Here is a 13477-nt window from a genome sequence, read left to right on the forward strand (position 1 = left end):
CCCTCCCCCGGCGCTCCGCCCGCCTCGGCTGCAGGCCGGCGGTTGCCCAGCGGCGGTGTCGTCCGCGGGTAGCTCTGGCACCTAATTGAGGAGCAGACACGTAAATTATGCTAACTGGTTGGTTTACGGCCGTCCTCTCCTCCTCGGTGCTGCCGTAGCGTTACCTGTTCGGACTGCTGGTCAGAACAGGAAGGCTGGTGCTACATAACGCGACCTGATGCTTCAGCAGATTAATGGGGACAGCAGCCTCTCAAGTGCGGTTTTGAGGTCCTCCAATTTGCTGGCAGGACTGTTTTACCTTTCCTAGCTCTAAGGTGAGACCGCTGTAGACTTCTTCAGGCTTTTCAGTTTCATGCAGCTGGAATTGAATTCTGTATAAGTGCTGGGGAGACGGAGTTAGCTTTAGTCTTTCAAGTAACTGGTTGAACTACCAATTAAACAAATACTAATATTTATATATAATTAAAAAAAACATAAAATACCATGTATTACTGATATCTTTCTCTAGAGTAATATATTTTTTTTCCTATTTAAGGTATCTTCACATTTTGATGATCTTCTGGTCATTTGTGGCTGGTGTTGTCACATTCTACTGTTCGTTAGGACCAGATTCTCTCTTGCCAAATATTCTTTTCACAATAAAATATAAACCTAAGGTAAATATGCCTGTTTGTGTTTTCATGTGTTCTTTAAATTTAAAAACAATAGATATGGGTAGTAATTTTTGTCTAATTCTTTTTGCTTTTAAAAATATGACACAAATACAGTTAATATCTGCTTATTAATGACTTTTACAGCAAACATACTCGTATGATGATTAAGATCCGAATTTTTCATATATTCATGGAAAGTTCCATCAAATCTACACGAGTCTTTAAAGCTTTCTTTTGGGAGTATACATGGATGTTTTTTTCCAACCATTTCACTCATTTTTCACTTTTGGCAATTCAGTAGCAGGTGATGTGCAATAGTTGAGAAATCATATAATAATCACATTCTTTTTTATTGCTTTTTTTTTTTTATTGCTCGTCCTCTGGCAAGTCAGTACTGAATCTTCATTATTGACTGTAATCAAACTTCTTTAAGTGAAATTGATTTTCAAAGAAAAAAATTCCTAAATGAAATTGCTGTTTTCTAACTTTAGAATAGTTTAATGTTGATTTTCATAGGACCAAAAGTGTTGTAGTTACAATAGTTCAAATGTATGAGTGAGGCAAGATTTGCAGAGAAAGTCTCATAATAGACACTACCTAACTGATGTATGGGGAGATGACTGGAGAAGTGAGAGAGTATGTTTTCTCAAACTTTGAGTGAAAGTGCTTTTTCTGTTCATTTTTTTTCTCATACTATATCTCACTTTCTTGCTGGGAAAACAACTTTGTCTTTATGCTGTTCAGTTCTCTTTAACTGTATACAGAAAGGCAAATTGACTAATGTATCAATATATTAAGAGAGTTACGATTTTGAAGAATGTAAATTTGTCCAAATGTTTTCTCTTAGCAATTAGAACTCCCGGAACTATTTCCCCATGGTCACAGTTGTGCTGTCTGTGGCAAGGTCAAATGCAAGAGGCACAGGTAAGTTAACTATGTGGCACTGCTAATCTTAGTATTTATTATGTTTTGTGCGTGGCAGTAGGAAACTTTCAATCAAATATTGTTACACTAGCTTTTCTACGCTCTCCTACAGGCCTGCTTTGCTTCTAGAAAACTATCAGCCGTGGCTGGACCTGAAAGTGCCTTCAAAGGTTGATGCATCCCTCTCAGAGGTAATTGCTGCTTCATTTTAATTCCTTGAAACCCAGTGATTTTTTTTTTTTTTTCTTTCACGTCCCTTTTGGACATGTTACTTCTGGTCCAGTAGAAGTGAGTGAGATGTAGTTCCTGCATATGTTAACTTGTTCTTGCAAAAATCGAATCAGAGCATATGCCAAGAGCAAAAAGGCAAGATGACATATTTGTTTCGCACAGATGTGACTGTTTCTGTAATAGCATGCCTAGACCTTAGGAAACGTTTGTAATTTGGGAAGTGTATAGGAAGGAACAGTTATGTTTGAGTCATTAAAAAGCATGTCTTATTCTCACAAAGTTACAGATTTTAGCCTGCTTAGTCTCTTGGAGTGGAGGTTAAGAAGTGATTTGCTCTACTGCAAAATTTCTGTAATGAAGCTGAATGTGTGTTCATAGGTAGTTAAAGTCATTAGACAAAGCTGTAACAAAATCCTTCCAAAGAAGAAGTTAATGCATTTATTCAAAGAAGAACAGCATAATAGCTGTTTTTAAATAAGACCCTAAATCAGGAAATGTCTTCAAATAATTTTGTTTTGCTTTGTTCTTTTCAGAAAATATCTGCAGAATTATTTTTCTTTTTGTTCATGTTTTTTTTCTTGGCTGGCAATTGATGAAATGCAAAAGATTATCTATTCAGTTGCCAAAGTCTTTCTTCAGAGCTAGAAGAACACACAATTACTTATGTAGCTTAATCTCATTTTTTCAGAATTTTAATTCTGGAGTTCTGTGATAAAGCAACAAATAAATAAAATGTCAGAAGTGAGCATATTCTTACATAGCAGCTCCCACTATTAACAATCCAATGTATTAGGTCAGAGCTGCCTTTGTAGTATAAGCTAATACTTTAATACCTAATTCAATTTGGAGTGGTGGTGTCTGGGGCGTGCCCCATAGCAGAAGTGGCAAAGGGTTGAAAGCCTTAAGAGAAGAGAGGGATGGACAGTTGAGGAATGTTTTAAAACACCACACCAGCAACTTGGTAACTTCCTTTGATTTAATGTTGTGACTTGCTCTGTAATTTCAGAAGCAAACTGTTATTGTTTTAAAATTATTGAATCTATTAAAATTATTTAATTTTTTATATGTTTAGGCCCAAGTGTATTAAAATACAATATCACTCATACCATTATTTTTATAAAAATCTCTTGTTTTAGTAATAAAACATGAAATACTTTTATGCATGTAAATTTACATGGCAAATAACTGTGACCATTTACCAAAGGATGCAAAGGTAAATGCTGAAGGACTGGAAATTCTTTTGTTAAACTTTTTTTTTTTCTTCCCTAAAAGATGCAGTAGCTTAAATGGGAATTAATGCTTAAAAAAAAAAAAAGGTTATTTTCTAAGACAGATCTTTAAAATGTATTGCCACACATTGGTATTTTTATATTTGTTAACTGTTACTGTAGTTCTGCTTTTACCAAAGTGTTTTCTTACTTCAGTGGCACATCCCTGGCCCGCTTTATTTAGCAGTTTAGACATGGCTTTCGTATTTCTATGCCATGCTTCTCATTCCTTTCTTTTCTTTGGGTGCTTAACTAGAAGGAAGTGCCAGACCCAAGTTCTGTGCAGTCCTGGGACAGTGAGGCAGGATAATAATCTTTGGTGGTCCCCAACAGAGTCTGTTTATGCACCTGAGTCACTATTTCCACTTACTTCCTATAATGCTTGGAATAAGAAATTCACTGCATTGGTTGCCTGTTGCAGCTCTTTTGTGCTAGTTGAAAGGGTAGCAGAGGTTCTGCCCACCATATTCCTCCTGATCATCTGCCCTGGAAATGCAGCATTTAATGTGTGCCTGGAATCAGATAGCCTGCTTAGGGTTGGAAGGGGAGATGGCTCTTATTTTCTTCTGTGGGTTAATCATACATTAGTGGGAAACTGATACAGTGAGAACTGAATTAAGATTAATGAGGTTCTAAAGGTGTGCAGCAGCAGGAGTGCTTTTTGAAAAAGCAGAGTCTTCAAATCATTTAGAATAATTCTGTGATTTTTGAACATTAGTTTTTCTAGTTCTTCTTTTGCAGGTTGAAGAATTTTAGCAACATTCTCATTTCCCAATGTTTCTAATTTGAACCAGTCCTGTAGTCTCAAGGCTTGTGTTTTCAAGTGCTTACAGACTAATTTAGTACAAATTTGAATCAGAAGAAATTCAAGTTTTCCTTACAAATACGGATTTTTCTCTCTTGGATTGTGGTGGCAGTTTGTCCCATTTTACTATTTCTTAATGTTTTTGCAACCTTGTTTTGGTTACCTAGCTCCTATAAATGGTTTAAAACGGTAAGTAAAGCCTGTGCTTGAGCTTTCCTCCCACCTTCATTTATAGTTATTATTATAGTTGAAATCTGAACTGCCTCAGCCATGGATCTATCAATATTTAATAGTTTGGGCTGTGTCCTGCACAAAAATATTGTCATGACCTAAGTATAACTTTGTTTGCAGTTTTTCTAATCTTTGTGCTTTATCTTAGTTTTCCCAATATTTTCTTCATTTTGAATTAGGTTGGTCAGTTTTAAGTATACTTTCAAGTGTTACGGATTGTTTAAAAGAGAATCGAATTGCAGTACTGAGTTTAATGAATTTGGTTCTTTACATACAATCTCATTTTTGCTGTGTGAGGAACAGTTTAGATTTAACTGTTGCAAATCAAATCTATGTAATATTTAGAAAAGAAGGCCGATTGGTTTTCTTGCTCAGCGTCATGAAAGAAAAGGGTTAATGGAACAGGGTGCTGTCTGTTGATCTCATAAAATTTTCATTAATTTTCAGATTCTCAAATTCTTGCTTTTAGTATGTGACCAGAATTTTATCTTTTCATTATTTCTAAAAGTAATTTTAATCTTTCCATACATTGCTGGAAGAATGAATGGCAAGAAGTTAGTTACTGTCTTGAACATGCTCTTTGACAATCCAGAACTCTTGTAGCAGCACACTGGCCTGCATTCTTATTGGGAAAGGCTTGCTTTACCCTCAGGATCATAGTCTCAGCCATCTAATTGCACTGTCTTTTAAGGCTTTTTCTTTGTGCTTTACTTTTCAAATCCGTGTTGCTTTGCAGTCTAATCCAGCCTGGTAGTTCTGACCTGCTACTGAATCGTTCATCACTCAGTTCTCATAGTTTTTCCTCTTGGGAACTGGAGTTTATTCCATGGCAGTCCACAGAAAGCTTGTCGCAGCAGCAGTAGACTGAATAGCTTGCAATATTGCATTGTTTGCTAGGAAATAAATTCTCTGGGTTCTTTCTTCAGCTGTTTCTGATACTGCTATGTCCTGCATTTGGTTTTACACTTTTAATCTCTTTCTAATTAAAAATTGTACACACATTGAGAACCAATCTTTTTACAAAATGTTTGAGAAACAGGTAGGGTTTAAATGAAATGACTCATCATTTATATTTAAAATGGAAGAGTAAAACTTAACAGAAAAGGAAATTAAGTCTTGTTAACTAGCATTCTTTGAGATGTTGTCATATCCACTCTGTTGGTGCATGTGAGCAGCGCGAACAGTTGAGCTTGGATGATATTTCTGATGTTGCAGGACCAGGAGACAGTACACATGTCCTGCTTTCTTGGTGCTTCATAAGAATGTAGTGGATGGTGTTACAGTTTTTTTCTGAGCTACAGAATTACACTAATATCATCTGGAAGGCTCATAGGGTTCACAGGGAAAGTCTGTATGGATTGTATGCCGTGAATTCCCATTACTGGCAAATAATTGCCTGTTATTCCTTGAGTGCTTGTATTTTGGAGTGTGGAAAATTTCACATTGTCTCTCAGTTTCAATGTTGCATCTTGGTGTAACGGAGCATCATATGTAACTGCTGTGCCGTGTGTTCAGAAAATGTGCAAATAGAGCTTCATGGGTCTACTTTCTGCATGTCCACCATCAAGGTGTTTTTTGTTAAGGCCATATAGATAACTTGAACTCTAGTAGAATGTGTTTTTACCATTGTTCTCAACTCTATTGTGTGGACTTCAAGTGTATTTTAAGTTAGTTATCTGATCAGCCTCTGTGTATGGGATTGTCTACGTGGCTTTGTGCTGTGTAAGTAATACATACAGCCCTACCTAAGTAATACTGGAGAGCCCTAACTTAAGGTATGGATTGGGAAATAGGAGACATTAGGAGGAACACTGGCAAGTCTGTGAAAAGGCTCTAGTGGAAGTCAGTAACAGACACGGGGTGAATCTCAAGGAGATCTTATCCAGAAGGTGGAATGGGTCGTCAGGTCTTGCATTTCCTCCTTACTTTCCTTGCTGAGGTAATAACTACAGGAAGGTCATTCTCGGAACCGCAAGTTTTTGGCTTAGTTAACACTAAGAACAAGGTCACTTGTTATTAGAAATAATTCTTCTAATAACTTTAGAAGCCTCTGAAATATAGGCTAAGAGAGTATCAACAAGTTATGCTAGCAGTTGATGAACTGAGATTGCAGTGACGATGGACAGGCTTTCTGTCCCCCAAAAGTCACCATAGATTAAAGAAACCTCCTTTGAGAAGAGCACATTAAACTCACACTGAATACAATGGCTTATGCTCGAAGGCTGTCCAAGTGCACTCTTCACTCCAAAGAGGAGATGATTTGCTGTAGTTGCTCTTGATGGTTGCTCTTGAAGTGCAGGGCAAAAGCAGAGGAAGAAAGAAAAGGGGCCCCCAAACAGATACTCAGTATGGATTTTTCTGCAGGCCTTTCCTCTTGAAAGGCACTTTTTTGAGAGAGCCTGTTGTTTGAGCTCTGAAAGAGGGTTGTTCTGTAGAAACTCTGGATGAAGAAAAACAATGTTGCACTACCTGTTAGACTGAGGCTTCTAGAATAAGTTGGTATTTTATATACTGGCAGTGCTATGGATGGCATCGGGTCTAAAGTACTCTGATCTATTGCTGTTAATGACTGTTAAGGTAGTGTTTTCTCACTCTGGAGCTAGTTTTGTTCTGCCTCCTATTGTCTGAAGATTAGCTTCTAAAGAAGGTTCTGTGGCATTTGCTGATCTGTTCTGTCTTGGGAAGTAAAGGATTTGCCTCTTCAAACCTCTGCTTTCAATGGGAATATCACATAGGGGAAAAAAAAAGCAATTATCCTATTCATCCACACGTGATCGTATTAAAATTTCACGGTTTCAGGAAAGCTTTGGTTCTGGGATTGCTTAATTAAAGTCTTAGGCTGGATGGAGGAACCTGGAACAATAATCTTTTTTTAAAAAGAAAAAAAACTACTAAAATTCTATTCTTGGTATAGGACAGAAGGGAAGGAGGAAAAGAAAGGGAGAAAAGACATGGATGAATTTAGATGTCTGTGCTGTTGACCATACAAAGTTGTCCAAAAAAAGAAAGCTTTCTTTCAGAGAGGTTGGGGGGAAAATGTCCTTCACTTTAAAAAGAAAGGGAGGAGGAAAATCCTTGAAATGAAACAATTGGAAGGAGGAGGGTACCTAATCAAATTTGAGTAGACAGTCTTCTTAGTAGTGAAGATAAAGAATGCTCCATCAACTGCTCAAGTCTAAAAAATTGAGAAGATTTTAGAAAGGCCATGGTGTTCATTTTACTAAGCTTATTTGTATACATCATGAGTAGAGCAGAGGCCCTAAAGATAGCACAAATCTACGTAACGAGCTTGAATTCTTGCGGTGTGCACGTACTCAGTGTGAATGCGTGTAGCAGCAAATCTTCTAAGAAGAGTAATACTTATTTTCATAAACGGTGCTTTTATTATCCTCTGTTATATTCAGCTTTACTTTCAAACAGATTTTATATTTTTCTTTGAATACTGTGAGTTCTTTTTGCAAAACCTTTTCTCTACAGAGTATGACATAACAGCCGTATGTAGTGACACAACGCATTCTTTCTTAATACCCTGATCAGCATTGATGCTGCTGGGGGCCAACTGATCTCCAAAGTAATGACTCTAACTGAGGAACAGGCCATTACAGGAGAAGATAATATGAAGTATATCTTGGTATTATAGTGAAGGAGGAGAGATCTCAAGCAAATGTCACCCACCCTTCTCCTTTCTCCCATCTTTTTCTTGGCACTGTCTCCTGTTTTCCCCTCCCTCCAAAAGGTTTCTCTGCGCTAATCTTCATGCAAGGAATGTAAAAGGTACTTGAAACTGTTGTGTAAGGAGTTGTGCCAAGCTGTAGTTGGGCTCACAGTTCACCTCGTGTGTATTATGGTAGCAGCTGTTGGTTGAACAGGGACTGTCGCCTTCCCTCCCTCCCTTCCTGCTGCGCCATTGAAAGCCAAGCTGAGCCAGGGCATGCCTGTGGCACGGGTGCAACAGTACCGCATCCTGCCAAGGAACCCAGGTTTTCCAGCATGGGAAAGGCAACCATGGGCCTGGCCTGTGAGGAACAGGTGTGGAAAAGATGGAGAGACTCTCCTATAGAGATCCATGTAGATGGCATATGCTGGGGCTAGGGATAAGAAAGAGAAAGCCCTGGTGGTACATGTGGGGCGTGGGCTTTTGGAAGCACTCCGGGGCTCCAGGAGATGGCTGGACAGTAAGATAGGCTTTGTTGAAAGCTGTGGTGCAGGATTTGGAGAAAGGGGAATGGTTTTTATAGAAGTTGCTTTTTAGTATTCTTCTTTTGTTTGCTTTGTAGGTGGCAGAGTGGTGAGCATGCAGGATGGATTGTAGGGTGAAGGAGAGTCAGAAAAGGTGGAGATTTGGGTGAATGCAGGATGCCGTGCACTATAGCAGAAAAGAATGGGGCCTGATCTTGAAAAATCAGGGAATGGCTGTTGGAAGAAAGATTCCATTTTTTATAGKAGCTGCCTAACAGAATGACCATAGCACCATACTACTACTGTCTGTAGTAGTAGTGGCAGCTGTTTCACATGAGATCTGATGAAACCATCAGTTTATTACTATTTGTCCAAAGTACTGTTTGTTATGCAAAACGATTGATTTCACAGTAGGACTGTATATTTGTACGTAAGAGTTTTATGTTATACAGATTATATTCTATGAGATTTGAAAGGTATTTGTTTTGTTTTAATACTTCTAACAATGATTTGTGATAAATTTTATTTTTGTAATGTTATTGTTTTTGTTCTGCACAGGTACTTGAATTGGTGCTGGAAAACTTTATTTATCCATGGTACAGGTATGAGCTTTCCATAGAAGTTACTATTTTTGAATAACATAAACATCACTCAGGATACTGTTTTAGAAATAAACATCTGCAAACAAGCACTTCTTTTTAAATAAAATATAAGGCATTCTTTTAATTTAAGTATATCAATTTCATCATGTTGGTGCCTCTTATGTGCAGTTAGAACAATTTTTTATGATTTATAAATGGTAGAGATTGTTCTGAAATTTGTATTTGATACTAAAAACATTTTTAGATTATTCTTTTTTCATATATTCATTTTCTAATAACTCTTACCTGGAGATATGCATGGCTTGCTTAAACCCTGTGTGAAAACTCAAAAAATGAAATTTATTTGCAGATCAGAGGCATTCTTCTGATCTTTTCCATAATTTTTTTTAATCTTAAAAAGCTGTATGGTGATGTATTTTAAAAATAAAAATTCCACTTTTAATTGGTATAGAGAGGCTCTTCTAAATGCATGTTGTTGCCTCCTTGCAGAGCAGCTGTTGATTTGCCTAATTTTAAAGCTGTGAGTAGTTATGCTGAACTCAGTTGAGTAGTATTGTGACAATGGCCTATATGGAATTTTTTTGCTGCCTTGTAACTTTATATATTAGTGCTTTGTAGGAAATTAAAAAAAATCTATTTTTAACTGAACATGCTGAGATTAATATGTTATTTCAACATTTAAAAATTAAATTTAAAATGGAATAAAACAGAGGTAAAACAACATTTTGCTTTAATTCTGAATTTGACTTTTTCATTAAATGGAGAGGTTCAGGTTTGTGCTAAAATAAATTTAGACTTCTGTGTTGTATTTTATGCTCCGTTGTGGTTCCCCGTGCCGTCCCCCCTTCCCCCCCCCCCCCCAACTCTGTGACATCTAAAATTTCCTGGGCAGACTTCTTTGCCTGACTGGTTTTTAATTGTGGCTGATGTCTGTATGTCTACATCTATTTTAGTTATATGATGAATAAATACCTTGGAGAATCTAGCAGTTTCTGCAAACAGCAGAGGGAGCTTGAGCACCATTTATTGTGAATCATCAATTTGGAAAACTCCAGGTTTTTAACTCTCAAGTATAGAAAATTAGAGGATGTTCTGCTGAGCTGTTTGATAAAGTAACAAATGTAAGGGAGCCATCTTCTGTATTGCATAATTTCATAATTTTATAATTTCAAATTAGGCAGGATCTTTTGGCTGGTAGGCAATCCGTTCCAAATTTCCATGTTTTGAACTGGCAAGGAAACTTGTGCTCCACATATTACATACACTCATCTCCAGGTTCCAAGCTGATGGAAGCCTAGCATACACCATATAGTGCGTACACCATAGTAATACGTACGATTAGAAGTGCAGTGTAAAAGATACTTGGTATGGAGCCAGACTGAGTCTAGCACTAACAGGTTCTGCCATATCTTGCTTCCTACTGAGCTGCATGAGATGGGTGTTCCTACACCGTGTTTGTGGTTTTCCATGGCTGCATCTCTAGATTTGAGCTAGCTCCACAAATTCCCACCGTACTGATCAGACCTAGCAAGCTTTCCATGGACCTGAAGTACTGGGGAGTGCAGTGAGCTATAGTGCAGTATTATCTGAATAATTCTGCAGGAAATAGCTTGGTCCTGAAGGGCTTATTAGTTTCAGCTTAAGACCAGTAATGTCAGATCTGATCTCATTCTGTGCAGTGCTATTCAGATGTTTCTGTGCTTTCCCATATTCCTAGGAACAGCAGTGCAGGGAGGCCTGAACTATGTATGTACGCAGCTACTTGAGGTTTGTCCTGTAGAGCATATTAGTTCTGGCTTTTCCCATAGGGAACTACACTGTTTGCATATCTGATCTGACTCTGGAGAAAGGACAGTTGCATTCATGAAATGTTTCTGAGCTATAAAACCCCACTGACCCCAGCTAATTCTTCACAGAACCAAATCAGAAACCTCTTCATCCAGGCTGTGCTTATCTAGCAGTGTGGGTACTAACCACCAGCAGGCAATTCAGACTTGTCAGATTAGGCTGATAAAAGACAATTTTTGCTGCTTTCCTTTTCAGAAATGTCAGAGACTGTTCAGAAACAGTTCCTTATGCCAGCTGACCCACTTTCAAGTGAATGCAGTTTATGCAGATTTTTTTTTCTAGTGTTCTGCTAGCTGATGCTGTCTTGCAGCACCTAGCACACTCTGGATATCAGAAAAGTAAGGTGATGTGTCTCACCCAGAAGCAGAGACAGTGTGATGCTTACAAGGAATCTTTATCATGAGATAAAATCATAGAATTTACTGCTCCAGAAGTAAAGTGCTGTGAGCAGGGAAACGCTCTTATTTTAAGTTTGTTTCATTAATACACTGTGTTAGTATTTGTGATACTTTATTAGCAGGTTAAAATTTAGAGATTATTGAGAATAAACTCATGTTAAATTAGGGGAATGGAAATTAGTAAGTAAAATGTAGTGAATTATGTACTTATATCTACATGCATTTTTGATTTGGTATTTTTCAAAGTATTTATACCAGTCACATTTCAATATTTAGATTTTAAAAAATAGTTTCCAACTATATAAGAAAAATAGTGCATAGTTATAAGTAATCAAAGTTTGTAGAGCTACAAAATACCAGTCTGAGTCGATTGCTTATACCATATGCTATACAAGACGGCTAGGTAATATTCTATTTATACTGACTTACACCTCATTTTAAATAGATGAATATAAAGTTTAAATGATTCATTTTATGCCTGCTGAATTTTTTGGTCATTGATGCAACTGTAACCAATTCTCTGAATTCTAATGTAATATGAGTAATTGCCACATTTTTGTAATGTATTACTGTGGAACCTTTTCCTTGATAGTGACTAAAAAAACTGATTTTAGACATGGAATTGCCTCTATTTTAAATGCAAGTAATATAATTGAAAAATCAAGAGTTGTGGTGAATTACAAATCATAGCCTTACATTCTTTTTCAGCTTGCAGCTTATTTTCTTAATCTTTGAGATAATAGTTGCCAAATTTCATAAGAATAATTGTCAGATTAAGAAATCCTTTTGGTATTTGTACATGGTTTCATTTATAGTAGATCAGCAGTTGGATGTATCTTTTTTGAGACATTTGACTCAGTAACTGTTTACAATTAACTGACTAAGCCTTTTTATTTTGGCAAATATCTCCATTGTACTTACTGTTGTGTTTTTAAGTTCTTCCTTAAAAAGCCTGGCAAAATGCAGCCAATTTTTAAAATGTTTACAAGCAAGTTGTTTGGACCTTCCATTGTGTCATTGGAGATCTGGGATTTTACAGGTTCTTGATGTTCTTTTAACCAGTCTTCAGTCTGCTGCTGATTAAAAGAATGTCTCTGTAAATCCACAGCATGTCACGAAAGTACGTGTCATAAAGTCTTGTCCAAGTAGAATTAACCAAAATGCTGGTTATCCAAGTGTCAATAAAATAACAACTTCTTGGTCCAAATTACTTCATGTATTTTGTTTTCCATCAGATATTAATAATACAGCCATACAATTTGTTTGCTAATCCCTTGGTTTCTTTCGATAGTGTAGAACAGTATTTGCTAACCATTTTGCTTCCAAAATGTCAACTGCTTATCTTAAACCAAACCAAACTGCCCCCTACAGTATTCTTGTCTGCATACGATTAGCTGTGAGAAGATGGTTGCATCCCTTATAGGAAAGCAGGCTGCTTTCTTTGAGATGCTTTTTTATGCAATTAGTTGTGTACTTTTATGAACAGGTCACCAGTGTCTGTAGCTAACGGTTCACCTTCAACGTGTATTTGGGTGCTATATAACCCAGGCTAGCATTGCTTTAAAAAAATGGATGCTGAATAATGTAATATGATGATACGGGCATAAAATGTTCAGTATTTTTCAAACATATTGTTGTATCTTGTACTTAAATTTTTTAAATGCAAATGACGGTTGCTTTTAATACAAATACAAACTCATGTATTATTAAAAGCTGTAATGGCTTTTACATGTGGTTATTAGCCAAAGCAGGATCTAGCTTTCTTTGTATCATTGCTCAGCTGTTATAATACAGTTTTATCAATAACTTTACTCATAGCCTAATGTCCATATAGGCTTGAATGCTGGTATGTCTTTTTCTTTCTATTGCATTTTGAAGAATGCTGCTGTTATGGTCTCTTTTTCCACTCAATTTGGTTGCATTTTCTGCATCTAAGACTTAATATATTTGCCATTTTTACTCAGTTTGTTAAAAACAACATGGAGTTAGGTGTTCTTCCTTCCTTAATCAACTTAAAATATTTTTTTACATGTTTTTTCATTGAACATACTGTGTTGCAGCAATTGGAAACTGGAAAGCCACATTAAAGTTAAATGATATTTTGACTCAGTGATTTGGGAATCTGTTTCAACTTCTTCTTTAATTTTGTTTATTTCTAAGCACTAACCATGTTAAATAATTTCAGTTCTGTTCCAGGCAGCTATAGGTTGAGTTTCTCATTTTATTTTCTTTATGAGCAATAAAGAGTTTTACAGCTTATGCTACAATTAAACTTTTCAAAAAGTAAATGTTGTCATTAGCATATCTTAATTTTTCTACATACAAACCAACTTTTATC

The 13477-nt window shown here is 36.6% G+C and overlaps 1 protein-coding gene across 6 annotated transcripts in view; it reads left to right on the forward strand.

The window, feature by feature from the left end:
* Positions 1–56: 56 nt before the first annotated feature.
* SNX14 (sorting nexin 14) overlaps positions 57–13477 on the forward strand; it is a 59697-nt gene continuing 46276 nt past the window's right edge. For 4 of the 6 annotated variants that reach the window (XM_026062681.1, XM_026062684.1, XM_026062685.1 and 1 more), the window contains exons 1-4: positions 536–656; positions 1501–1577; positions 1690–1768; positions 8850–8893. In XM_026062681.1, the coding sequence (XP_025918466.1) occupies positions 552–656; positions 1501–1577; positions 1690–1768; positions 8850–8893 (305 nt within the window). In that variant the 5' untranslated portion in view covers positions 536–551. Of the gene's footprint in view, positions 315–535; positions 657–1500; positions 1578–1689; positions 1769–8849; positions 8894–9922; positions 10015–13477 lie in introns of those variants that run through there. The other 2 variants (XM_026062683.1, XM_026062686.1) reach the window with 2 other exon arrangements.

This window comes from Apteryx rowi, unplaced genomic scaffold (genome assembly GCF_003343035.1).
Source record: "Apteryx rowi isolate R43461 unplaced genomic scaffold, aptRow1 scaffold_191, whole genome shotgun sequence".
In the NCBI taxonomy this organism is placed as follows: Eukaryota; Metazoa; Chordata; class Aves; order Apterygiformes; family Apterygidae; genus Apteryx; species Apteryx rowi.